General features: G+C 37.9%; 1 protein-coding gene across 1 annotated transcript; it reads left to right on the top strand.

Annotated features, from left to right (window-relative positions):
* The first annotated feature begins 144 nt into the window (after nucleotides 1–144).
* On the top strand, nucleotides 145–26,543 carry NAMPT (nicotinamide phosphoribosyltransferase). Its single transcript, XM_063308009.1, has 11 exons — nucleotides 145–306; nucleotides 8,500–8,656; nucleotides 11,131–11,234; nucleotides 11,994–12,122; nucleotides 13,013–13,171; nucleotides 14,458–14,594; nucleotides 16,065–16,290; nucleotides 17,876–17,995; nucleotides 19,453–19,593; nucleotides 19,685–19,819; nucleotides 21,488–26,543. The coding sequence occupies exons 1-11, from the start codon at nucleotides 247–249 to the stop codon at nucleotides 21,599–21,601; spliced, it is 1,482 nt and encodes a 493-aa protein (XP_063164079.1). The 5' UTR covers nucleotides 145–246; the 3' UTR covers nucleotides 21,602–26,543.
* The last annotated feature ends 528 nt before the right edge of the window (nucleotides 26,544–27,071 follow it).

Raw genomic sequence — 27,071 nt, forward strand, 5'->3', positions numbered from 1 at the left:
AGTGACCTCACAGCTCCTTTCTGCCCGACCCGCCCTTCCCTCTCGGGGATGTCGTCCAATCCAGGCCCTCGGGCCCGCGTGACGTCACAGCCCCGCCCCACGGTCCCGGAGGGTGGGCAACGCGAAAGGCAGCGGAGCCTTTTTCTGCCTCCCTTCCTCGCGCTCAGGGGCCGCCGGCGGGGCGCGTCGGACGCGGTGCCCTTCACCCTCCCCGCTGCCCTTGCGCCTGCCCCGGCCCCAGGCAGCATGGAAAGCGCTGCGCTCGGAGCCGAGTTCAACATTCTCCTGGCGACGGACTCCTACAAGGTTGGGGGGGGATCGAAGGCGGGGAGGGGGGTTCCCCGCCCGGCCTGACTCTCCTTCCGCGCGTGGCGGGCGGGCAGCGCGCCTGGCAGTGGCGCTGAGCCTCCGCGGGCGCCCAGCCGCGCTGCCCGCCCTCTCCCCCGCGGCCCGGGCTGCCCACCCCTGGCCGCCCGGCGCTGGCTGAGCTCGGGGGCGCTGGGTGCCCGAGGCGACGTGTGTGACGGCCCGCAGGCCGGGCCTCCCTCTGCGGGAGGGGGTAGCTGGAAGGGGGTCGCGCGGGTCTCGGTGCTCCGGGGGCCCCCTCGGGAACGGCGCGTCGTGCTTGACCGCTGCGGGCGGGCCTCTCCAGAACGCCCCGCGTGCCCCGCCTGGGCGGGCGCAGATGCGCAGATCCCTCCCTTTGGCCCTAGTTGGGGAGCCGTGCAGGTGGCATGGCGACGCGGGAGCGCCCTGGAGAAGACCGGGCGAGGAGGCGCAGGGGGAAGATTGACCTGGGGCGGCGGGGTCGGAAGGATGGCCGGGGAAGCGCGTCTTTAGCCCTGCATTGCAACCCACCCCGACCCGTCTCTCTTTTTGCCTGGAGCTCGGCTGGGCGCAAAGATGGAAACTCGGAGTTGTACCGGGCACGTGTTTGACCTATGCGGAGCGCGGGCAGGGGATCGGAGCCCTAGGGCTGCTCCCCCAACCCCGGCGCAGAAGTTTCCAGTGGTAGGAAAGCACGCGGAGAAGGGGAGAGCAATTGAGCAAGATAGAAAGTGAAATTTGGGCAGGCAGGAGCTGCTTCAGCTCAGAAGCTCAGTCATTCATGTACGTAACACTCCCCCATCCTGGGAAATCGAAACATACAGTAAATCCTTATACTGAGAGAGTAACCCACCTCTGCATCGCTAGGGGAGTGCAAAGGGCTAATTTTAGGTGATTAGGAAGGGAAGGAGCTATCATTGTTTTTGAGGACGGATAATCCTTTGCAAGCAGTGTTTCTGATTTGCAAACTGTAAGCTTGAAGTAACTTTGCTTCTTGCTCTCTATCAGGATAATTGTCTCTACTGATTTGTAGAAAGAAGAATTTTACAGCTATAAAGCCTTATAAGCTGCTAGTGCTTCCTGATTACAGATGTTGCTTAGACAACAAAATCAAACCGTTTGGGCTTTTAAAAATATAATTATTTGCATCATTGTAGAAGACCAAAATAGAAAAAAAAATGAAATTGATTTTGACTATTGACCATAGGGAACTTTTTTTTAATCATAAGGGGTTTGGGTTGGATTCCCTTATTGGCTGTATTTGAGTATTTTACTTGTTGCATTGTAATTACAGTAATAGTTTATATACTGTGCTCCAGCATTTTTATTCTATTATATAATTGTCAACATGGGAACAGCTGGTGTAGAAACCATTTCATATATCCACTGGATTATCTATCAAGTTGAGCCAGTTGTAGAGTCCCTGAAGCTATGAGTTATACAACATGTAAATCTATAGCCTGACTGCTTCAAAGGAAGCTGGAAAGTTTAGTTTGACTGAGATTGCGGCCAGTATTTAAACTTGCGATGCAACCTTTCTCAACACTCAATTAGATGTGTTGTGCCAAGGTATAAGCTTCATAATCTCTAAGCAGCATGGAGGTGGTGAGTGTTGCAGTCCCAACACATCCAGGGGAAATCAGTTTGGGGTAGCAATTCACTTACAGCAGGCATTGAAGCTGGACCTACTTTATGCACAATCCAGAGAGAGGTGAATACTTTTAAGACTTGTCAATTTCAACAGGGAACAGTAGAATACATTATGTCCTATTTTAATGAACAGGATGCACAATCCCATAATATATATTCAGAATTAAACTTCACTGTTACAAACTGGAAGGGATGGTAATTTAAATCTTACTTGCAATCCTCTTTTGGAAAATGAAAAGAGACAGGATAGGCTTCCTCCAGTCAGGCACAATCTGTCCAGCTAGGGAGCACATCTATCGGGGACATCACTGTTTAGCCCAGCTCTTGTGGTGGGGCAGAAATGGATCTTCCTGCCCAAAGCCCAGATATACAGAAACCTGAGCCATTGGAAAGCACAAAATATCCACTGGGCAGGGGAATTAATGGGAAAAACACACTTTGCCTGCCTGCTTGCTATATTTATATACTGCCATAATCAACATAGACCCCCAGAGATGTTATTTATTTAATTTTATATCCCACCTTTGTTATTTTTATACATAACTCAAGACGGTGAACATACCAAATAGTCCTTCCTCCTCCTATTTTCCCCACAACAACAACCCTGTGGGGTGAGTCGGGCTGAGAGAGAGTGACTGGCCAAAGGTCACCCAGCTGGCTTTGTGCCTAAGGCGGGACTAGAACTCTCAGTCTCCTGGTTTCTAGCCCAGCAACTTAACCACTAGACCAAACTGGCTCTCATACGTAAAACAGTATTAAAGCCCAAACAGTATTGTTAAAAAAAACTCACCATAAAAAGTAGATACAAATGATAGTCCCTTCTTCATCCCCAGATATTCTCTAGAGTAGTTCCATTTTTACAAACTGCCAGAAGGCCGCTAACATGGCCAGTTCACTGACCATGGGAGGGAGGTTATTCTATAGCATAGGGACTGTAACAGAAAAACATTGTCTGTGGACCCTCACCGTCTTCCCCTCTTAGGGGACTGCTGATAGATTTTGCTGGGGTGCACATACCAGATGGGTCATTTCTACACAGAGAAGCCAGTCCTGCAGATACCAAGAATACCATCTGGAATCCATCCATTGGTTTTAAATAAAGCCAGAACTCCAGATACTAAAAGGAGTTTATTGGGAAAATAAAAATACGGGAAATATAAGGGAGGGTGACAATCGCATGTACTAAATTCCAAATCAGTTGGTCAGCCTAATTAAGCTAGTTGTATATTACATCCATAATCCAAGATCCTGGATTTTGGAACATGTTCAGAATTCATGGCAGACGAGCTTAAGAGAAAATATCTGGGTCTTCCAATTGGATGTTGCTTGGCAGGCCCTCCTTGCTTCTTCCTGTTTCATCTTGTTCCTTCTTTACCCTTTTGAGCACTTTCTCAATTTTATAAAATGCAGAGGGTAAGTGAAATAAATGAAGAATCTATATTCTTTATGAATATAAATCCTCTCTTTATTCTTTATGAGTAGAGATCCCTTTGGAGAAAGAGACCATTGCTTTACTTTAGCCAATCAAGCAAAATGGCCCATCTTGGATGTCATGGATCGAGTGAATAAATTCAGAACTTACCTGGTAGTTAGAACTGCCTTCCTAATTATTGTTTTGCACTGCCTCGTTTTTGCCAGCTATGCAATTTTATGAGAACAATTGTATAGGGGAGGGTTTGGGGAAATTAAAAATGAATGCTGTTCAGGCTTCTCAGCATAAGGTGAATTTACCAGTTATTTTGGGGATACTGTAACAGAAAAGAATGGGTCAGGAAATTGTCACAAACTTAACTTCAAGCCAGTGAGTCAAAAGGTATGGCCATAAGTGCTTAACTTTGGACTGGATTTTTCTGGCAAGAAATCTTACAAATATAGATCCTCAGCAAAGTGTGATACTCTTATATTTTAACTTTAAAATTAACATAGGGAGCTGTCTGATATTGGCACAGTGTAGTGTGTAGTCTGCATCCACCTTCCCTAAATTTGTGCCCCACCTAAATTTGGGCTACAGGAACCAGTCTTATCCAAATCATGATAGCTGGGGATGGTGGGAGTCATAATCAAATACATTTGAAAGGTACCATCTGGAAGAAAGCTGGATAGATAGGGTCTGAAACTGGAAATGCTATGGAGACCTTTCTTTTTCTTTTAATGCAAAGCACATGCTTTACCACCAAACTAAATTTTGATGTAGATAGAGATTGCTGCTGCTCTTTGTGTGTATGTATAGTTATCTGTATGTTGTTAAGATTTTTCTTGGTATATAGACAAAGTTGTCACAACTTCTGACATGAAAATGTGACTAGTGTTGTGTCATTAAATCCCTTGTTCTTATCCAAGCAACTACTGCTGAGCAGTCTTCTTCAAAAGCCTTTGTTACTAGCTTTGAGAAAAGAGAAATAAACCCCTTTTTTCAGATGCTGGAATTAAAAACATAGACTATTATCGTTTTAGCAGAATAGCAAACATGTGCTTTCAACCGAATGGATTGTAAGGGAAAGTGATCTGTTTTCCCACTACTCCACATACTTGCCTGCATTGGATCCATGAGTTAGTAAAGGCAAGGTTGCTTTTCCAGATAAATAAAGGTACTTCCTCTGCTGGATGTTGCAGTAACTGACTGCAGTGTTTTACCCTGGGTGTCTTCTGAAGAAAGTGCTAGCAAACTCATCGTATTTCATAGTCCATAGTATTAAACTTTGCTTTTAACGCCACAGTGGATCTTACTTATAACTGAATAGCCACAGTTCTATCAAAGTAGTCACCATCTGCTATCTGGACAGGTGGTTATGAAAGAGGCATTGAAAGGAAACAGCAATTTGGCATATTGTGCCCAATATGTATGTGCGTATGTATGTCAGAGTTATTTGAGGAATTTTCCATCTCACTTTTGATACAAACTGACCTGATTCGTACTTCACAACTAATGTACAGACTGGAATTTAGTCAGTCAGACTTTAGTTACAACTATAGGCTACATCAGAAACAAAAATAGTTACCATAGGTTACAACATGACACAAAATATCAAATCAAATCAAATTTCATATAAAATATACCACTCACCCTTTTATGGAGAGCCAAAAGTAAATTGTTTTTCCGCATAACCAACCAGTTAATATTTTCCTTAAAACTAAGTCTTAAAAAAAAAAAAAAAAAAGCCTGCCCCCTCAAATATCGAGGCATATCTTCCACTACATCATTCCCACATTTGCAGGCTCTGGAGTCCCGTGGTTATTTTTTTAATAGCTTTCTAAAACTGTCAAACCCAGTTTTTAAAAAAATCTAAGGGGAATATCTGAAAGAAGCTTCAAATAACATTTACATTCACATAGGGTTGACCCCTGGATAGAGCAATCTTTTTTTGCAGGGGGCTACAAACACTACTGTGCTCTGTAAGCTGGGAGGTGGTAGGGAGATCACTACGAAGGAAGCACAAGCCAAGCCAAGAATTAAAAGAGATTACTTTGGGAATGACCACCAAAGGAAAGAAGTGACTGAGAAATAGTCCAGGCAGTATTCAACAGTGCAAAAAAAAGGGGGGGGGCAACAAATAATTTTTTTGCAGTGGCATTTAAATCATATTTATTGGAAATGCGGACCAGTCTCTAGCTTTGTTTGGTAGAGAAAAATATATTTATCCTATTTTTATTTATTTTTCAAATTTCTATCACCGCCTATCTCTCCCCAAAAGAGGACTCTTTTGACTTGAGAAGACAAAAGCTTCAGGGAAAACCCTGAATTAGGTGTTGGATTAGATGTTAGATTAGATTTTAGAATTAAATGTCTATTTAAGAATGTTTTGATTTTTTAAAAAAGTCCTCAAATAGTTACAACACATACAATCAAAAGGAATAAAGCAGAATAAAAATTCATTAAAAACCAATACTGGGAGAGTTAACATTTGGGGACAGCTGATACTGTGTTATAGTTTGATGCAGTAATGCATCTTTTAAAAAATTATCAGCCAAAGATGCATAAAACCTATGAGCCTTGAGGCCTGATACGCTATCGTGGAAGGGAGGTCATTCCACAGGCAGCTGGGATTTCACAAACAGGGATGCAGAGGATGGGAACACACATCCCCACTGAATATTGTTGATGTCTGGGGGCCAATGTAGTGAGAGACCCTGTTTGGTAACCTGGACCCCAGCTGCTTAAGGCTTTGGATACTTTGACAGCTTGAATCTCAGTACAATACATGGCAACACATGTTCTTTTGTAGGAGAGTTGTAATGTCTGTGGTATGGCACTTCAGGTCATAATCTAGCTGCTGTATTGTGTACTTAGCTTCCAGACCAGCTCCCAGGAACAACTTCATGTAGAATACTTTACAGTAAACCAACTTTGAGGTTATAGTGCATGAATCATTGTCATCAAGTGGCCAAACTATCCTTGCCCCAAGATAAGAAGTGCTCCTGAGAGCCAATTTGGTGTAGTGGTTAAGGCACCAAGCTAGAAAGTGGGAGACCGTAAGTTCTAGTCCTGCCTTAGGCACAAAGCCAGCTGGGTGACCTTGGGCCAGTCACTTTCTCTCAACCCTAGGAAGGAGGCAATGGCAAACCACTTCTGAAGTCTTGCCAAGAAAACTGGAAGGACTAGTTCAGGCAGTCACCAGAAGTCAAAACTAACTTGAAGGCACAAAAAAAAAAAGTGCTCTTAGCCACCAAGGTTGCTTAGGCCAATGATAGATTTGGACCATTCCTTAAATGCTAACTAGTTCCTTCAGGGAAACTGCAAGATCTTATCAACTAGGTTTTCTTCTCCTTCAAGGATCAGACAGTTTTCTGCTCAAAAAGTTACCAAAATGCATAAGTTCAGGAGGAATATGTTTAGAAAGTCTTAGCCTGAGAGAAATAATTCTAAAAATTAAATATTTTTGCACATTTTTTAAAAAAATCACTGATTTTGGCACTGCAAATGCTTCTTCAAAAGACAAAATAGTTAGGAAGCAGAATAATATAGATGGTTTTGTTCTCATAACTATTTGAAAGAGTTTCATCTTTAGTATGATGATAATTACAGCTTGACGGGTGGTATTAAACAAGCAAAAAGACCCCCCAAGCCCCTTGATCATGTGAAATTTTAAAACATTGGGTAATATAGGCAACAATCTTTGTCATGGAAGACAGTGACCTATCTTTTCTAGTTTAGATGCTACTAATTTTGTATTTGGAATGAATGTGTACAATACTGGCATTTGTACTGTATATGTTACATCGGAAGTTTAAGGATTTTTAAACCTATGAGTCTGATTGATTATATTTTCACTATTTTAATTCTGTACCTTATCAAACGTTGTCTTACAGTGTTGGAAATGCAAACACTACAGCATTGTGCTGGTGTATCAGAAACAGAGAGTGAAACTGACCAGGCTAATTCATTGCTCTTGCTGACAGAAATGCAAAAATTAAAAAAAAAATTAAAAGCATAAGTGGTGGAAAGGAAATTTTGACTTTTAAAAATCTTTTAATCTACAGCCTTAATTTTTCAGGTAAGGGAAATAAAATGCTTTTGTCTTGAAAATGTCAGAGTACGTATTTTAAAATAAGTTGGGAAATTTCCCTTAAGAACGTGTCATAAAATTGACATTCTGGGTAAAAAAAAAAAAAAAAAAAAGTTTGAATTTTTTGGATGACTGAGTTTAAGCAAAATGTGCCAATGGAAAGTTACCAGAATCATTTTCTGAAAAAGTCTTGGTCAAAATGTGAACCAAAGAGCTTTTTTTTTAAAAGAGCTTTTTCTAATACTTCTTTAGGTTTAAGTACAACGTTATAATTGAAGCAAAACGTTCTATTGACCAGTATATCAAAATCTGTATCATTAATATTTGTGTCCTATTGTAGAAAATGAGATTTCATTTACATCTTTTGTCCCCTCTGTTTATTTTTAGTTCTTACATATAATATTGTTACTCAGTCTTGCCGAAAGCATATCACGTATGGGAGAGGTGTAAAAGGTGCTTGTTTATTGACAACACTTTTGAGATGTATAGTGCAAATAAGAAACACATGGCTATATTGGATGATAACATAATCACACCACGCTCCACCCAATGAATTACTCGTGAGCAAAGCTTATGATAACCTGTGCTAGAATGAAATGTTCAGTCAATAAAAGCATGCTGCTGCTAGTAAATCTAATGGTGAAGCTGCAGAGTGAGGATTAATCATGTCCATCAGGTTTCACCTTCGCTTAGAATCCTGGTCAGTTTCACTTCTCAGTTGTGGAAAAGTCTGTTTTGTGGGCTGTATATATAAGACACAGTAGCAAATCTATAATGTTTGGAATGAAACAGGACATCCAAAATCACCTGCTCCCTCCGTTGCCAGCAACTGAAATGGAGTGATGAATGCTTCTTGCTTCCAGATCTGGGGAGGGTTGAGCAGCCCCACGTTTGTCAGGCAAGAAGATGAAAGTGAAAGAAATGCTTGTAGCACCAGTGGTTTAATTCAGATAACCTTTTTCTTTCTTTCTTTCTTATGGACTGAAATGTTTTCTTACTCAGGGTTATCTTATTGTAGGTGACACATTATAAACAATATCCACCTAATACAAGCAAAGTTTATTCCTACTTTGAATGTCGTGAAAAGAAGACGGAGAACTCCAAATTAAGGAAGGTCAAATATGAGGAAACAGTTTTTTACGGGTTGCAGTACATACTTAATAAATACTTACAAGGTATTTTTTTTCCTAGATTTTCAAATGCCACATTTCCATATTGTCACTGTCATTCCCTGTTGTCATTTCTTTGCTACTTTTTGTGGAGTAAGAGTAACTTTTGAAGTGTCTTAAGTTGGACTTGTATTAAGGATAAATCGTAAAAGAATCCTTGACTTGTCATATGCACTGCAATTGTTTTATCCTGAATTAATTGCTTATATAAATATAAGATCTGGGTTCAGGTATGTCTTAGCTTTTTAATGTTTATTCGCACTTATAATAACAGTTCCTAAAGTTTGAAGAACAGCCTATTCCAGGCCTTCTAAATACAACTTAACCAGATATATTAAATTTTCATGCAGAGAGTACATGCACACTTCCTTGTTTAAGTTACATCCTTATGCTCTAGTGTGCTTTCAGGGGAACTGTTCGTCATGTTCAGCTGCTGAAATATTTGAGAAACAACGAACCAAGCTACTTTTCATGAAGTTCAGTTACATATATTTTGGAGGAAAATTGTTTTATGCAAAAGTGCAAATTCATAATACTTAAAAGTGTGATATCTTGACATTTATGCTTAAAAACTAGTTTTGATTGTTTCCAAATTCCAATTTCTATTCAAGTTAAGTTTTATTAGAACTATGCTTATTTTATTATATTGACTTAAGTGGTAAAATGGATTTGTGTAAAGGATGAAGGCTATAAATATGTAATAAAATATTACTGTTCCTTTTGCTGAAATATAGCATGGGAATGTAGATGCTTGAAGATTCCAATCTCAAGAGGAAGTTTTTTCATCAAACATAAAAAGAAGGCATGTCTGAACTCCCATAAAATTGTACATTTTATGGTCAATCTCCAGTAATCTGTTTTTGGGCAATGTGCTTGAATGCATGGTGAAATCTCAGTTCCAACTATTTCTGGATCAGGCAGATTACAAAATCAATTTTAATTGAACTTCAGCCCTAGCTATAGAACAGAGATCATTTGCGTCACTTTAGTGGATTATCTGTGCCAGGATTGAGATTGGGGAAAGTACTTGATCAGTTGAGCTAGATTTCTCTGCAGCTGTTGATACAATTGACTAACTGCCTGGCTGGAATGGAGCTTGGAGGTACCATAAAATGGTATTTCCCTTCATTCCTGGAAAGTTCCAGAAAGTAACACTGAAGGACTCCTGTTCAGCATCTTGTCTGTTGTCCATGGTGTCTTCTAGGGTTCTTTCTTATCTCCTCTGTTATTTAACATTTAAACTATATTACCAATTGAGTTATTCAGGATCTGGGAATTTATTATCACCCATTACACTATTAACACCCAATTATTATCTATCCAGTTAATGTATTTGGATTCTGGGTCCAAATATCAATTACATTGATAGAATGGATGTGATTAAATACATTGAAGATTGCTTTTAAGCGGTAGAAAGGAATCTTGGATGTATTGTACTCTCTTAGAAAATCTTGGGATGGTTCGGATGTGTGTTTGAATTCATCTTAAAACTGGATGTCATCCATGCTTTTTCAAACTAAGATAAGTGCATTTATTTCTGAAGCTGGCCAGCCTGGCCTTAATTACATCTCATCTGAACTACTGAAAAGCCTTTGAAAAGGGTCTGGAAACGTAGCCAGGTGAAAATACATTAGGTCACTATATGTAGAATCTGATTTACGTTACAACAGTTTCATGGATTACCATTCTGTTTCTGGGCATAGTTAGGATTTTGCACCAGGGTAACTAAATGAGCATATATGCTTGCCCAAGTTTGAAGTTATTCAGCAGGAGATATCTTTATTTGCTCCAATAACTGAAGTATGTTTGGCAGGAATTCAAGATCCTTCTTAGAGGTGGTTTCTAAGTTCTGGAAATCCTTGTTCTTTTTCTGACCACCTGCCAGCAGATAGATATTTTTACTTAGGCCTTCAGCCATACTAGCCAGCTGTTACAGTCACTCTAAATGATGCACACAGTTTAATAGTTAAATTGTTTTTGTTAATGTGTATTTTACTGTTAGTTGCCTTGAGCATCACTTGGGAATGAATACATCTAAGAAAACTGTCCTCTGATACAAAAACTTGGACAAATAGGAGTTGCTGTCAATCGTCTGTTAAAAGGTCAATGTGGCTTCTTGATTTATCATAGTAGCTTCTCCAAAAGCAACAGCAGTGGAAGTAATAATATTCTAAAAAATAAACTGGGCTGAGATACTGCAATGGAGCTGTTTTTCAGATTATCATTTCCATATCAATCTGCATAAAACCAGTTTGCCTGAATCTGAGGAATAGTTTTAAGATTGGGATATATTCCCACTTCTGGCTAACCATATAATAAATGGAGAAAAGTCAATTAGCCATAATCCAGAATAACTGCACACATTAACCAGTTTCTTCTAGAGCATAATACAAGTTATTGTGTAACCAACTTTTAGAGTAGATTCTCATTCTTAAACAGCACTTCTTTAAGTATATAATACAGTTTAAATTGTTTCATAGGCAAAGTGGTAACCAAAGAGAAAATACAGATAGCCAAAGAGGTATACAAGGAACACTTTCAGGATGATGTCTTCAATGAAACAGGATGGAACTATATTCTTGAGGTAAAAAGAAACTGAATTAATATTTACATTTGGTAGAACATTGTGTCCCTCTGCACATACATAGACTTACTGAAAAGAGGGTTGTCCATGAAACTGTCAGAAATTATCTCTCAGTTTGATAGAGCTATTAGATGCTTATTTTTTTAAATGAAAGTTCATAGAGTAAAGCAGTGTGCCTTTCACATGGCAAATGGAAATTTAAATGTCAAATAGAAGGAATTGGCTTCTCTGTAGAAAAATTTGGAGAGTTGAATGTGCTGGCCAGTTGTTCATATGGAATATGAAATAAGACTGTCTAAAAGAGCTTTTTAATGTTTGTTCTGTGAGTAAAGATCTCTTAGTAATTTATATGTGTCTTTCAAGCATGGTAAGTTAGTTCTATCTCAAATATTATGGTCCTTTAAATCAGAAGTTTTGAATTTTTTCCTGGTATGTCACAATCTATTTCTTATGGAGGCTTGCCTTCCTTGTGGAAATCATTATTTTGTTCCAAAGCAGCATTCTGTTAATACCCAAGATACGTTGAATCTTGCTAATGTAGTTAAAACAAGAGCAAAGATTGTAACTGAAAAGATGACATTTATTCAATATTCTTTTGAGGCAAACCAGAGAAATCTGTAGCAGTAACTTTGGATATCTGAAAGCTGTTAGATAAAAAGTATCTATTTATATTAAAACCTATTTTTCATTCAGTGAAATAGATGGTGGTATTTGACTATTTTCCAAATCATTATTCTCTATTTCTTTTTTATATAATAGAAGTATGATGGCCATCTTCCTATAGAAATAAAGGCTGTTCCTGAGGGCTTTGTCATTCCAAGAGGAAATGTACTTTTCACAGTTGAAAACACTGATCCAAACTGTTACTGGCTTACAAACTGGATTGAGGTAAGTAGCGCTGAATTTTAAATAAATAAATGGGAGCTATGATGGAGATGTAAAAAAATTAGGCATAGAGTGTAGAAACTGAATTGGATGAGTTCCCACACCCCCAGAACGCTAGACCCCAGGTTCAGTAAACAAACTTGAGTTGAGGAAGATTTGTGATAAGATAAAAAGAAATACTATTTACAGCATGTAGTTATATTATGAAATTGCTTCCTTAAGATTTAGTAAGATCCAACACCTTTCTACAATTAAATCAGTTCATAGAAGATACAATCAATATGCTTCTCTTGTTGAGGAACAAGTGAGTTCTCTTGTACTCATATCCTGTTCCTGAACTTGCAATAACATCTAGGTTCCCACTGTAGGAACAGAATTCTGGATAGAGGGGCCCAGGGTTTTTCAACCAGGGTTCCGTGGAACCCTAAGGTTCCACAAGAGGTCACTAGGCGTTCCCTGGGAGATCATGATTTATTTTAAAAATTATTTCAAATTTGGGCAACTTCACATTAAGGAGGTAAGTTTCATTCTTGATTTTTAGTTTAAGAACACTGTGAATATATATATACAGGCCTACCCATGAAATGAATATAATAATTTTGTAATTTCTGGCCTATAGTTGAGCCTGAATGTGCAGGGGGGGTTCCCGGAGGCCTGAAAAATATTTCAAGGGTTCCTCCAGGGTCAAAAATTTGAGCAAGGCTGGATGGGCCTATAATCTGGCCAGCAGGAGTATGGTAATCTGTAAGTATATGTGATTACCATGTGCCATACCTAACTTTCAGTGCTGTGTTGGTAGTTCCCATTCCTTACTACATTTCAGTTTTTATTTTCAGTCTGCTTCAGAGTTGGAATCTTCTCTTTTGTTTATGGTGTACATTATCTTTTACTAGACTATTCTTGTTCAGTCATGGTATCCAATCACAGTGGCCACAAACTCCAGAGAACAAAAGAAGATATTGGCAAAATACTTGTTAGAAACCTCAGGCAGTTTAGAAGGACTGGAATACAAACTTCATGATTTCGGTTACAGAGGGGTCTCTTCACAAGAGGTAATGCTCAGTTTGTTTGTTTGTTTATCTTTAAAGCATTTGCATGCCACTTCCCATTGAACATCCTCAAAGGGTTTACCATAAAATACCAACACTTAAGCACTATCTTTAAGCAGTTGAATAAAGATGTACATGAAAACATCGTATAAAATATACAAAGTGAAATAAATTATAGCATTGGGAATTAAAAACTACAGGAAAATGTTAAAACTACCATAGCAGCACTGACACATTGTTTGAAAATCTGGGAGAACAATGATCTGCTGAAAAGACAATAAACGTGACACCAGGTGGACATTCCTGGGATAGACATTCCAAAGTCAGGGATCTACCACTGAAAGGATCTGTCCTCAAATAGCCATTTGCTGAACCTCAGAATGGAAAGGTTTTTAGAGCAGCCCGTTTAAGGTGATCTTAGGTCAGTGTTTCTTAACCTCCACAACTTTAATGCTGGCTGGGGGAATTCTGGGAGTTGAAGTCTGCGTGGCTTAACATTGCGGAGGTTGAGGAGCACTGTCTTAGGTTATAGGTAGGAATGTATGGAGTGGAGGCGTTCTTTCAGATGCTGTGGTGTCAAGCTGTGAAGGCCTTTATATATTAATGTTGGGGACTGGAAACCATCTGAGAGCCAGTGAAGAGTATAAACAGTATGGTCTGTTCTGTTCATATCACCCAGCTACAGTTAGTACTCTTGCCATAGTATTTTGTAGGAACTGAAATTTCTGAATCATAAAGCTTATATCTCAGTAGGAAGCGGTCTGACTATGACAAGGGAATAGATGAGATATCCCCTACTTTCAGGTCACTGTAGGAAAAAAAAAATCCAGAATGTGATTTGCCACCTCTTTTGAACCAGTATCAAATTGAGACAGATCCATGTTGTCAAGGCAGCCATGAAGTCCTCAGCATCCCCATCCAAAGCAAATCTTGCAAAATAAATATGCGGAAAGTTGGATCATAAACAGGAATATTTTGTGGAAAGTTAATTCTGCATCTGGATTTGGTAAACTTTGAATACACAATGTTTCTTTTCTATATAATACTAAATTGTAGTAAAAAATGAATGGCACTTGTTATCTTAATTTATATTTATCTTAATTTATATACTTTTTATATACTTTTACATAAGTAAAATAAAAGTATGTAATTTTATGTACTGTTACATATGTATTGTAAAACTGGAGAAAGAACTACTTAATTAGATTCTACTGTTCATTAAGATAGAATGCTCTAGTAATACTCATTTTGGATGAGTGTGCCTGCAATTTGAAATCATGTTTTTTCAGACTGCAGGAATAGGAGCTTCTGCACATTTGGTGAACTTCAAAGGAACTGATACCGTAGCAGGGATTGCTTTAATTAAGAGATATTATGGAACAAAAGACCCTGTTCCCGGTTATTCTGTTCCAGCTGCTGAACACAGGTATCTGTTTATTTTATTGACACTATGTATATAGCAGCCTATTCTTCCTGTTACCCTCAGCAGGTGATAACACATCAAGCCAATCTTAGGTTGATCTTGAAAAAGCTAAGCAACATCAGACCTGGTTGGTACTGGAGAGGGGCCATTAGGGAACCAACGGCTTAGGGATTAGATTTGGAATTTGAATTCACATCTCAGGAAAAAAAAGCTATGGTAAACTACTTCTATCTTGCCCAAAACCCAATGTGGTATATTCACTTAGCTATCAGGTATCACACCATCATTGAGGGAGACTTTAATTTTTACTCTTCCTATGTTTGCAATCAGATTTAGGTCCTGCTGCAAATATGGCTGCCACAACTACAGAAGGCTATTTTATATACATATAAAGGTTATATACATATAAACCACTCATGCGACATGGTTGCAGTTAATTCGCAATTCTGATATCAACCAGTAACTTCTGGTAGTATTCTTTTTATCTGCAGCTTTATTTGATGAGTTGAGTACCTTGCATATAAATTCATTAAAAAAGTAATGAAAGATTCAAGTTGTTGAATTAATTCATACTGCCATGTACATTTGTTTTTCCAGTTCCTTTTGGAAATCTATCAAGCTACTACAATTTATTCAAAAAATGATATTCTTCTCATTTCAAATGCATTGGTACATTTTGTTGTGCCCTGTTTTGGGATTATTTTTAGTAAAAAGCAGGGTAAGAATTGTTACAAACAGTGTTTGTCCAAAGTTTCTTTGATTTAGGGCTCCTGTGGTTCATTGCTTTGGGGGAGGGCATTTGGATTGCTTAAGTGCTGTTCAGCGTATGTCAGAGAAATATAATGTGGGAATAAAATAGTATAAAACTGGTACTCCTTTTTCAGTTAGAGATCATCATCTTGAGATCATGTTGAGCTTATGCTTACAAATGTTGAAGCACCTTTGATTGCACTCTAAGTAAAAGTTCAGTGCTATTGGTTAATCCCATAAAAAGATGGGTCTCTTGTTACTGTTTAGTCAAAATATACACTCCTTTTAAAATTCATTTTTACATGCCCTCTACATGAAAGCATACATGCCTGTTATTTTTCTAATCAGCTCATTTGGAAATTTTTGTAAGAAGAGTCTTCATGGTTAGTTCTTTTGGGAAATCTATACTATACTATAGAAATGGATGATCTAAGATTAATCAATCTACAGGGTGAGCTGTTTGAGATAGGAGTTGTGGAAAGCTTCCATAAGGCACTGAAGATTTTTAGCTGTTTCACATGAACAAAAACATTATCTAAAGTTGCTTCAAGAAAACAGCACTGTTTGCTACCTTAGGGACTTTTGATCACAAACAGAAGTATAAAAAAGTAAATAAGTATAATTATATCAGAATGAATTGTTGTTGCCTAACATATGGTTGTGAAGGAAAATACAGTTGGACTAATGTACACATCAATTTAATAAAATCTTTTGTTCTTCCAGTACTATAACAGCTTGGGGAAAAGACCATGAAAAAGATGCTTTCAAACATATTGTGACACATTTTTCTTCAGTGCCTGTATCTGTGGTCAGTGACAGTTATGACATTTACAACGCTTGTGAAAAAATATGGGGTGAAGATTTAAGGCATTTAATTGAATCAAGAACTGCAGAAGCTCCCCTCATCATTCGGCCAGATTCAGGAAATCCTCTTGACACTGTGCTAAAGGTAATGGCTCAGAGTTATCTCAAGATTTTAAAATTAGATAGTAAAATCAATTATTGCTAAATCACTAAACCAGTGCATACTGCTTAGCTGCTTGAACCAGGCTTCTGTGTTCTTCAGCCCACCCATACATCCCAAATAAAAACCACACAAAATTAACTGAATTGCCAGGATGCGAAATGAATACAATAAGTAGTGGTTTTGTTTGATACATATCTTGCTTTTCCTTCAGGAGCCCAAGGCACTTTCTCCTCCATTTTTTCCCACAGCTCTGTAGGTTGGGTTGAGTGAGAGGATCTAAAAATCACCCAGTGAATTTCCATGGCCAAAGTGAATTTTAAGAGAAACAACACCTTATTTCATCTGTGCTTCTTTAAAAGTGGATAATTTCATTTTACTGATATGAGGAAGAGCTTGATAAACGATCACAAATGTTTCACCTACAGCTTATGTTCAGGAATATAACTCTACCCCATTTGTTTAAATTGGCACTGGTTTCCCACAGACAGGTGCTGCATAATGTAAACACTTCTGAAAATATATTTACAGCTGTATTTAATTCTCAGTGTAGCTATTCTGTCTTTCTAAGAAACTTGAATGTATTTTTAGAAGATAATCTCAAAAAACTAAACTCCAGCAGCAAAACCATGAACGTTAAAATGTAAAACAAAAGCACCCAAAACATCAAAAGTACATTCCTTCCTTTATCTAATGCCGAAGACAATCCTTACAAAGATGCCTGAAGGCTAGAAGGAAGGAATATATAATTAATGTCTTATATGGGGTGACCTCTCCATCACCAGCACCTCCGTGTAATATTACTAACTGTCAGTCTTCTTATCCTAAATAAATAAGAATATCATCATCAGCATTTAAAAAAAAATTAGGAACCCAGTGGTGAAATTGTTGGCTTTTTATTGCGGTTTCCACTTCTGCCTTAGAATGACTCAAGGCTCTGGTCTTTCTAATTTAGTTTGTTCCTCATCTCTGTGGCAGAGAATTTCTCATCAATGGGCCAAATGTGGATCAATGCAGAATGCCATCCCTCATCCCAGATCACAGCCCCTCAAATAGCATTGGCTGGGTTACTGATACTAATTAGTCCTTCTTGATATTCCTTTGTTTAAAAAGCTGATTGAGGGAACCTTGAGGGCAAACAACATTTGGAGGCAAATATCTTTTCACACTCATGTCCATTTTTTGGTACATCTGTGGCTACACATTTTTTGGTACATCTGTGGCTACACTTTTTTTGGTACATCTGTGGCTACACATTTTTTGGTACATCTGTGGACCAGTTTCTACTGACAGATGCAGGTAACATGCATGGTCCTGAAAGATACACCACAGAATGACGCAATATTCTCCATACAAGCATGCTTTGTCACAGTCTTAACCCAAGGTTTCCTTCAAAGAATAATTTTAAGCAGTGACAGTGTTTGGATTTTTCTTTCTTTAGATATTTTTGGTATATAACTTCAGTTTTGAATTCGTTTGAATTTGTTATCCAGAGGGTTTATTTAATGGAATGACTGATTGAATTGCTTAACATTTACATTGGGCTTTGTTTCTGTGTTTGTTCTGGTAGGTTCTGGAAATTTTAGGGAAGAAGTTCCCTATTGTAGAAAATGCAAAAGGTTATAAAGTGTTGCCACCTTACCTCAGAATTATTCAAGGAGACGGTGTGGATATCAACACGTTGCAAGAGGTGGGGTTTTCTGATTAATGTGCAGATAGGTACTTCAGTTACCTTTTAACAACTGTACCTTAACTTGTGGTTATGTTCTCAAACTTGTCTATTCAAACATGTTTTTTAAAAGTCTGAGAAATATTTCTCTTTCCCTATAAAATTCAATAGAAAAATAAGGTACGTCTTAATAGCCTAGTTCTTAAAAAGCTGTATTTGCAGAGAACAGCTGAATCCATAGCTAAAATTCCTCTAGTTACCTTTTTTCCCTCCTGCATGTTTCTTTTGCTGGCACTTTCCCCTTCTTTCAATTTTCACTCATTGCTAGTGCAGTTTTTTGCAATCCAGGAGTCCCCCAGTGGTTGTTGACATCTGACTGGATGCATGTTATCTGACATGAAATTTCAGTTGGGACAAAAGCTTCTAAGATCTCATGTCTATCATGAAATCTTGCAAAACCTTGCCATATCCTCTTTGTTCTAAATTACAGGAAGTAGAGTAGAGAGAAGCCAGAAATCTTGCAGGCCCTGTTGAATGACCTTGGGGACAAAATGGTGCCACATGATGCTATGCTGAAGGTCACAGTCTTGGCCTGTAATGCTTTTTGATGACCTTGTTCTGTGTGTAACTTGACATGTACAAAGCATTATTTAACCTTGAACAGACTCTGTTCAAAGGAAAATAGCAATGTCTCCCTGTTGCTGTCTTTCAGCTGGGAAAGAAGTTGCGTACATTTTCAAACTTGTTCCTTGTAGTTTGGACTTTATGTACTAGGAGATAAGTAGCTGGATGCAAAGGATTGTCCTGCACAAACTGACCTTTCCAGATTGAATAACAACAGTGTACGGCCGTTGGATATGTCTTGGGCCACCCAGTCAATACCTTTGTCTTTTTTTCCATTTATTTTTAAGTAGATGTGCATTTTCTTTTTAAACCTTGGGCACCTATAGAACTTTCAGCCACCCTGTGTTTCCTTACATAAAATTCTTCTGGGCTGTATGAGAATTCTTCACAGAAAAAAAGGAAAAGGCCATGGCAACCACAAACGGGTTTTCCTATTTTTCAGCCAGCTGACACCAAAAGGAGAAATGAGAAAGGCAAGGGCACTCCCAACATTTGGTGATTGACATTGCCTCCATAGACTTTATTTGTGGTGATGAGAAGAACTCTTCTTAAAATTCCAGAGGTGCCCGTGCCTTACAAAATGTTGGAAAGATTAGCATAGGGGTTGGGAGAGGGTTAACCATGGATTTCTTAGCTACTTCAGAAGATTTCTTAAAAGGCACTGGACAACTATTATCTTCTCTTTCATAGTCTACATTTCTGTTTTTGTAAGTTATGCTTACCCACAAAAGGTTTATGCACAATTTTTCTTTTTGAAAAAGTAGAGTCAGTGCACGTGGATTATGAGGCATATGCTTAATTTAGAAACTGTACCTTACTCATGCAATGCTTAAAGCATTTTCTGTGACTTTCAGATAGTGGAGGGAATGAAACAACAGAAATGGAGTATTGAAAACATTGCCTTTGGCTCAGGAGGAGGCCTACTGCAGAAATTAACTAGAGATCTCTTGAACTGCTCCTTCAAATGCAGTTACGTGGTTACCAACGGCCTTGGGGTATGTTCTCTAAATGTAATTTTTACCGTAGAGAAAAACAGGAATTCACTGAGGTCAGTGTGTACAAACTCATTTTGAATTTGGGTTCTAGGTAGATGTCTTTAAAGATCCTGTAGCTGATCCTAACAAACGTTCAAAGAAAGGAAGATTGTCTTTACACAGAACCCCAAACGGAGACTTTGTTACACTAGAAGAAGGCAAGGGAGATCTAGAAGAATATGGACAGGTATGTTAAATGCTTAAATTTCCCTTGCGGTCTTGAGGGAATGGGGATAAATAGCTTGTAATGGTATTTTAGAATAGAAACACAAACATGCTCACGGTAATTCTAAACTAGCACATCAGTGGTGACATGATTTGGCACCTAGAGAATAGAAAAGCAATTCAGAGTTTTCAGTAGTTTCTGCCTTTTAATACTTAGTTATATTTCTTTTGTATACACACACACACACAAAACATGCAAGAACGTACTTGTGCCCTACACTAATGAAAACTAGCATTATTTATGTATTGAATTATTAATGTTTTTTCAGTTAACCGTAAGGGAAAAACAGTACAGCGATTTCAAAGTAGTCTTTCAGTCAAGAACCCAGCAATACAATAACTTGTTCAAAAATGAAAAGATAGGTAACATCCTGCAGATCATTGCAGAATTGATAAAGATGTTTATCCTTCCGCTTAAAGTAACAGGGTTTTTGTAACTGCAGAAGTACCAGAAAGGCACTTCATGCTACGACCAACCCCTGCTTTGTTTCAAATCCTCTTGTTATATCTCTTTTATAACATGCTGTATATTTTATGTGTGTGTGTGTGTGTGTGTGTGTGTGTGTGTGTGCATATATATATATATTTATGTTTGTGTGTGTGTGTGTGTATGTATATTGTGTATATATATAACAGAGTCTCTCCGTTTGGAGGAGATGGGCGGTGACAATTTTGATAAATAAATATTTTGCTTTACACCACCCACCCCAGTTCATGGAGGATAAGACTCTCAGTGGCCATTAGCCAAATTAATAATCTCTGGTGACAAAGATGATGCACATTTTGTTTGTGACCATCCTGTAGACATCTGAATGAGTGCTGTGGGGATAGAATACTAGTTAGACCGATCAAAAATGACTCTCGTATTCTTAAATTTTGTATTCAGAAGGCTTGTGGTCTAATCTCTAGCTTTTCCAGGAAAAACTGCTATCTAAATACTTGGCTACTGTGGGTGTTATTAAGCTATACCAACCAACGATCTGGCTCTGCTTTTAGATCCAGAGAGTAATATGTGTGGCCAGGCTGTTACATACAGTGCATTAATTTATTTCTAAACTGCCCCGTATCACATATCTCAGAGTCAATAGATGGGTCCTACAGCAGCCATTAAAAAATAACCTTAAATAACAAACCAAAATATCACATTCCGGAGACTTGCATAACTAGCTGAGCCATAACCTGTTACCTAAAGTAGGTCATTGTCGGTGCCTGCTAAACCTCTGAAGAGAAGGCCATAACTGGAGTGGCATAGCTGCTGTGGAATATATATATTTGCTAGTGATAAGATAAGAGGTTGAAAAGCTCCACAGCAGATCAACCAAGGAAATAATAGCATTTTTCCATCAAATAACCTGGGCTCCAAAGTGTTTTGGCTTTAGATGTCTTCACTAACACCTTCAATTCTCATCACCAATAAATTGGCAGATACCGTGGTATATTGTAATTGTAAATTAAAGAACCATTATTGTGGGGGCTAATAAGCTGCTCCAGGTGGTGTTCCCATATAGAGGAAACCTGCCTAAACCATAACACATGTGAGACCTGTAGCGGCCTGTTTAAGTCACTTACTTTTTTTGGTAGATGATGCATTATTTTTACTAAAGCTGCAACAAATAATGTTCATTTGCAGGATCTCCTTCATACAGTGTTTAAGAATGGAGTAGTAACGAAGACGTACTCGTTTGACGAAATAAGAGAAAACGCCAAGTTGAAGACTAGTGAATTTTCCATGGCATCTCACTAAAGTTTCATTCCATGTTGGTATATGTGCAACAATTATGTACTGATAATAGTTTCTTGTAGAGATCTGTGTGTTTGTGTTTGCCACATCCTAGCCAAATTATTTGTTGGTTTATGGACATCAGTGCCCTAAATTTTTTAATTCTTTTTTTTTTTTTTTGGCCAGTCTAAAACTGAAATATTTACAGCTGAAAACATGGTCCGTGTAGTTCTAGGGCCCTTTGCTAGTAGTGATTCGATCTGGTATGGATCTCAATGAGACAGTGATGAGATGTTTTATAAATAAATATATATATATATATACATATATATATATATTAGCATATCACAAAACAGATTTACCTAATAGTATCATCGCTTTATGTTTATAATTAACCTGTATTTTTGTACAAATAAGATTGTGTAAAATATATTTAAAGTTTCAATAATTCTGTCTTTCCAAGTTTTCATGATTTTTATGAGCACAGAATTTCAAGGAAATAGCCAGGGGTGGGAAAACTCATTGCCTTTTTTGTCCATTGATCAGCAAATAAAACATGGCCTTAAGTTTTATGGTGAGAATTGTGCTGCTTGAAAGTTTTAATCAGGATAGCGCGCTCGGAACTCAGAGAATGGACTGGGTGGTTCTGCCATTAAAAGCTAAACTTCTGTATCCATCGAAATGGTGTGATGCATGACTTTGATAAATGCATCCCTTTGTTTGAGAGCAGGAGATATTAATGGAATGCCAAATATTGAGTAACGTCTTGCTGCAACAAATATTGCCAAGTTCACCTCACTCTTCAAAAAGTGAGGCTGCAACCTTATGCCCGCCCACATAGGTATAAAATCCAGTGGAACTCAGTGGGATTTATTCCAATAAACTTGCATGACAACTGACAGCAAAGCTATGAAATTTCCTTCCAACTGGAACAGAATCGTGTAAAATAGTGACAGGTGTGCAAATGGTTATATTATTTGGATTTTATTTTTCCATATATTGTAACAAACTCCAAAACAAAATACTGAACTGAATAGTGCACTTTTAAAACTTTTTTTGTATTTTGGTCTTCAGTTTTGCTTTTTTGTCAGATTGGATGTTAAATTGTATAGATGTCTTAAATATTTTTTGTTAAATAATTCTAATAAAACATGATTCTAGCCAAACTCTTTTTACACTGATAGCTTTCCCTAAAAAAAGAAAACACTATGCAGAGGTTAAGTATTTCAAAAGAAACTAAATGCAATGAATGAGACTTTTTTCATGACTGCACTTGAATAATTTTCTACACATGCTCTGAATTGCTGAATTAAGAACAAATTTGTTTATGTTAAGGCAGGCTGTATTAAATTCTCAGGTGTATAGCCATACATAAGGATGGTTATTGGAAAAAGGACTTATCAGTCTTTGAGGTGGCAATAAAGTTTTGATTTGAGGGCTATGATTTTTTAATCACTGTATATCTGGAATTTATATTAAGTTTAAACTATTATTTGGAAAACAGTTCAGAAGAGCTCTTAACAAAATAAACTAAAGCAAGAGAATATGCTCTTAAACATGTTTGGAAAGCCATATTTTAATGTTCTGCTCTGAAATATATTTAATTGTCAGATACGTTAGGACAATTATGCCCAATCTCAATCATTTATTTTGCTTAATAAGGTTTTGAATATTATGTGTGCTTAAACATGGGATGGATGTATTGTTATTTGATTAGTTTTTTAAGCAATGAGTTGCATGCCCAGAAATAAACATACTTAAATACTTACTTAAACATACCCATCAGACTGTTCTTTAGGAGTATGCAGTGTTGTGTTATGCACAGAAAGGGAGTAGGAAATAGCCAGATAATTTAAAAGCATGAAGAAATAAAAGGAAATGGGGCTAAATCTAACCTTATTTCAGCCCCATTCACTATGACTTTTCACCCTTCCTTCTACCTTGTCCACTGAACTTCATTCAATCAGTGTCTTTTATCTCTTCACCTCTGATGATCTCAACAATGCCATTCGACCATGACTTTCTCAGAATTCTCTTCCTCACGACTCCTTTATTCTTCTTTCATGTATTGTTTGTATTACAGTTCGATTCTTGTTCATTCTCTAAATGTGACTTTAGCATACTTTTCTCATACTAGTCATTCACTTCTATATTCAGTCCGCATTCATTCAACGCCAATTCATTCATGACCTCTTTCTTCTTGTTTTACTGTGCATACTTGAAGTACCCCACTCTCACTGCATGAAACTTTGGATTTCTCCTGACAGACCTAAGTCTCACTTCCATATAATGAAGCAGGTAGAAATATGCTCTTAAATACATTTTGTTTCTTTCAACAAATATTTTTCAAAGCAAACCACTATTGCTACCTTTCTACCAGCATTTGCACATCCTAAAATTTCTCCATCAATTTTTCTGCCTTTAGTATATGTTCTATCAAGGTACATAAATTCATTGATTTGGTATAGTTTTGTCATATTGTTACCTTGCAATCTTACTTCACTTTCCCTATCAAACACAACTACTTTGGTCTTCAATGCGTTAAGTTTCAGATTCATGTTCTTTTAAGCTGAATTCTTCCAAATACTCTCCCAGGCATGTTCAACAAATGAAAAACTAACAACACTACAAACTCCTTGTGCTTTTTGCATACCTTTCCCTTTGTATAAGGCAGGGTTTCTTAACCTTAGCAACTTTAAGATGGGTGGACTTCAACTCAACTTCAAGCTGGCTGGGGAATTCTGGGAGTTGAAGTCCACCCATCTTAAAGTTGCTAAGGTTAAGAAACCCCAGTATAAGGGAACAATAATGGTATTCTTCCAGTCAGGCATGGATGCTGTCTTCACATTGCACATTAAACAAGTTCCACAACCATTCTGTAAGCAAGCCTTTGAGATGGGCAGCCATATAAAATAAATAGCTAGCTAGCTACCTAGCTAGCCTCTTTGGTACCTGAACATTTCTCTAGTTACACCATCTACACTAGTAGCTTGCAATTTTTCAGCATCCTCAGAGCATTTAGGACTTCCATTTCATCTGTTTTTATCCTTGGGCATCTAGCAAGGAAATTCATTTTAGATCCCACAGATACCCATGCCAAAATCTAAAGGACTTCTTCCAGCATTCGCTGGCTTCAGTTTCATCCCAAATCGTTTCAGCACTTTCAGATGGAGGCATCTCATTTTTGCAGCAAATCATATTCCTGTAGGCATTTGCTTTACTCATCCACAGCCTTTTTCACTTAATTCCACCTGGCATCCCTTTTCATACTTCTTATAAATGTAACACAGAGCGCTCTTGTGGCACTCTGTAACATAATTCTTTTCACTCTCTTTCAAGCATTTTCCGCATCCTTTTTTCTCACATCGACCTTCCATTCATTCTGTTGCAAGAATCGTCAGTCTTCTAATACTCTTTCACGCAGGACTCATTATTTTGCCAGCAGTTCTACTACTTTCACTATTTTCTTTCACATACTTCCTTTTCCTCAAGATCCACTACTAAATCATTGCTCATCCCAGATTCAGAATCTTTCATCACTTTCATATTCTTCAGTAACTCTTTCCGATTTTCTTCAAAAACAATGAAACCAGTGACCTTTTTAATTCATTACTTTTCCTTGTGTACACAATACTCTTGCCTAAACCTTGTTTTTGAAACTTGGTTCTAAGCAAATCTTCCTTTTTCCGTTCTCATTCTTCTTAGATCTTTTTCTGTATTTGCTCATCTTGTTCCCACCCATCTATTCATGTCTCCTACCAGATTTTTTTTCCTCCCAAATCACAGTCATTCAGAATGTTGCGTAGTTTTCCCTAAAGCTCATCACTGGTTCGATTTTTACCATTTTCTGGAGCATCATGCAGCTATTACTTGCCTATGGATTCCTACTTTCATGCACATCCACAACAATCCAGAAAACCCTATTTCACACTCTCTGATAAACACCTTCACTGCCCTGCGTGTATTCAAATCCACACAGGCATCCTTCGTATCTATTACATACTCAAAATTTACATTTTTGTATTTGGCTTTGAAAAGGCCTTCTTAAACATGATGAATTTTCTTCGTGTATATTGGGAATTTATATAATTAATGTTCGTGTGTAAATTATTCACTGATATAGTTGTAGGGATGTGAAGGTCCAGATTAAAAGATAATTTTTTGGGAGGAAACGAACGTTTTGTTCTTTGCTTCATTTTTAAGTAAGCTTTGTATCTGTTGAGGGGAAGATTTCCCAAGGATTCCTATACCTGCCAAACAGTATTGAGCTCTTACTGACAAATTTAATGTGAAGATGATTGGCATCTGGAAATGCGAAGCACTTTGGTTTTAAATGCAATGTTACTGTACAGCAGTGTTTCTCAGCCATGGCATCTCGAAGATGTGCGGACTTCAACTCCCAGAATTCCCCAGCCAGCCATGCTGGCTGGGGAATTCTGGGAGTTGAAGTCCGCACATCTTCCAAGTTGCCAAGGTTGAGGAACACTGCTGTACAGTATAGAGTTTGAATCTTGAATGTCCTAATTCTTCTACACAGAGAAACTGTCTTTTTGGGTTTATCTTTAAACAATTAGGTTTGTAGAAACTGGTTTTTAAGCTGCTTTTTCATTTTAGTATAAATGTCTTTAGGATTTGCAGTGGGGAGATATTTTGTGTTTCCTCTAAAAATAATTTATTTATAACCTATATTTAAGGTAAGAATTTTTTAGGATTTTTTTTTCTGAGAATGATCATGATACAGGTAATGAATCTTATGATAAAGAGGATCTACACTGGGAAGCTTTAAAATGGATTTATTGTCTGCCAGAAAAATCTAACCATAAATAGAACTTCCTCTAGTTTTACATTCCTTCTTAGCCAAGTGAGTATTCTTCACCTAGATTCTGTGTTGAAGTAGATATCATGTACTGGCATCTAATACAAATGTAATAAACGTGGAAATAAAGTTTTAGTTCCAGGAGTAAAACCTAAAGCTACTTGACTTTATTTTAGATACAGGTTGATAGACAAGCTTATGACTGCTATATCCATTATGAAACCTCTTCTAATACAGAGGGGGAAACGCTGTAACGAGGAAGCTCTGTGCTCTTTGGAGAGGCCGTATTCTCTAGGCACTAGTCTGGAGGCTGGAAATATATCCACCTGTAGCCTGACCTTCCCCTGAATAGTGAAGCACAATAACAGTTGGACTCAAGTGATACGAGATTCCCCGTAGATCTGCTTAACAGTCATACTGGCAGCCCTCCTTTGTCTTTCTGGAAGGCACATGAAATAATATTGTAGGTGTATACGTAACATTCTGAGCAACTCCTTTTAATTCTTGGCATCAGTCTTAGAGTAAAAATAGGTTAGGTCCCCAAAGAACTCTCAGAATTTCCCTGTGTCATCCTTCTGTAACCCAACTGGCTTTATTCCAACGTACAGTTCTTAAGCTTGTTAAAAAGATGTGACTACATTCCCTAGCTGATGATCTTTGGAGAGCAACAGCAAAACA

Source organism: Candoia aspera, chromosome 7, assembly GCF_035149785.1.
Source record: "Candoia aspera isolate rCanAsp1 chromosome 7, rCanAsp1.hap2, whole genome shotgun sequence".
Taxonomy (NCBI): domain Eukaryota; kingdom Metazoa; phylum Chordata; class Lepidosauria; order Squamata; family Boidae; genus Candoia; species Candoia aspera.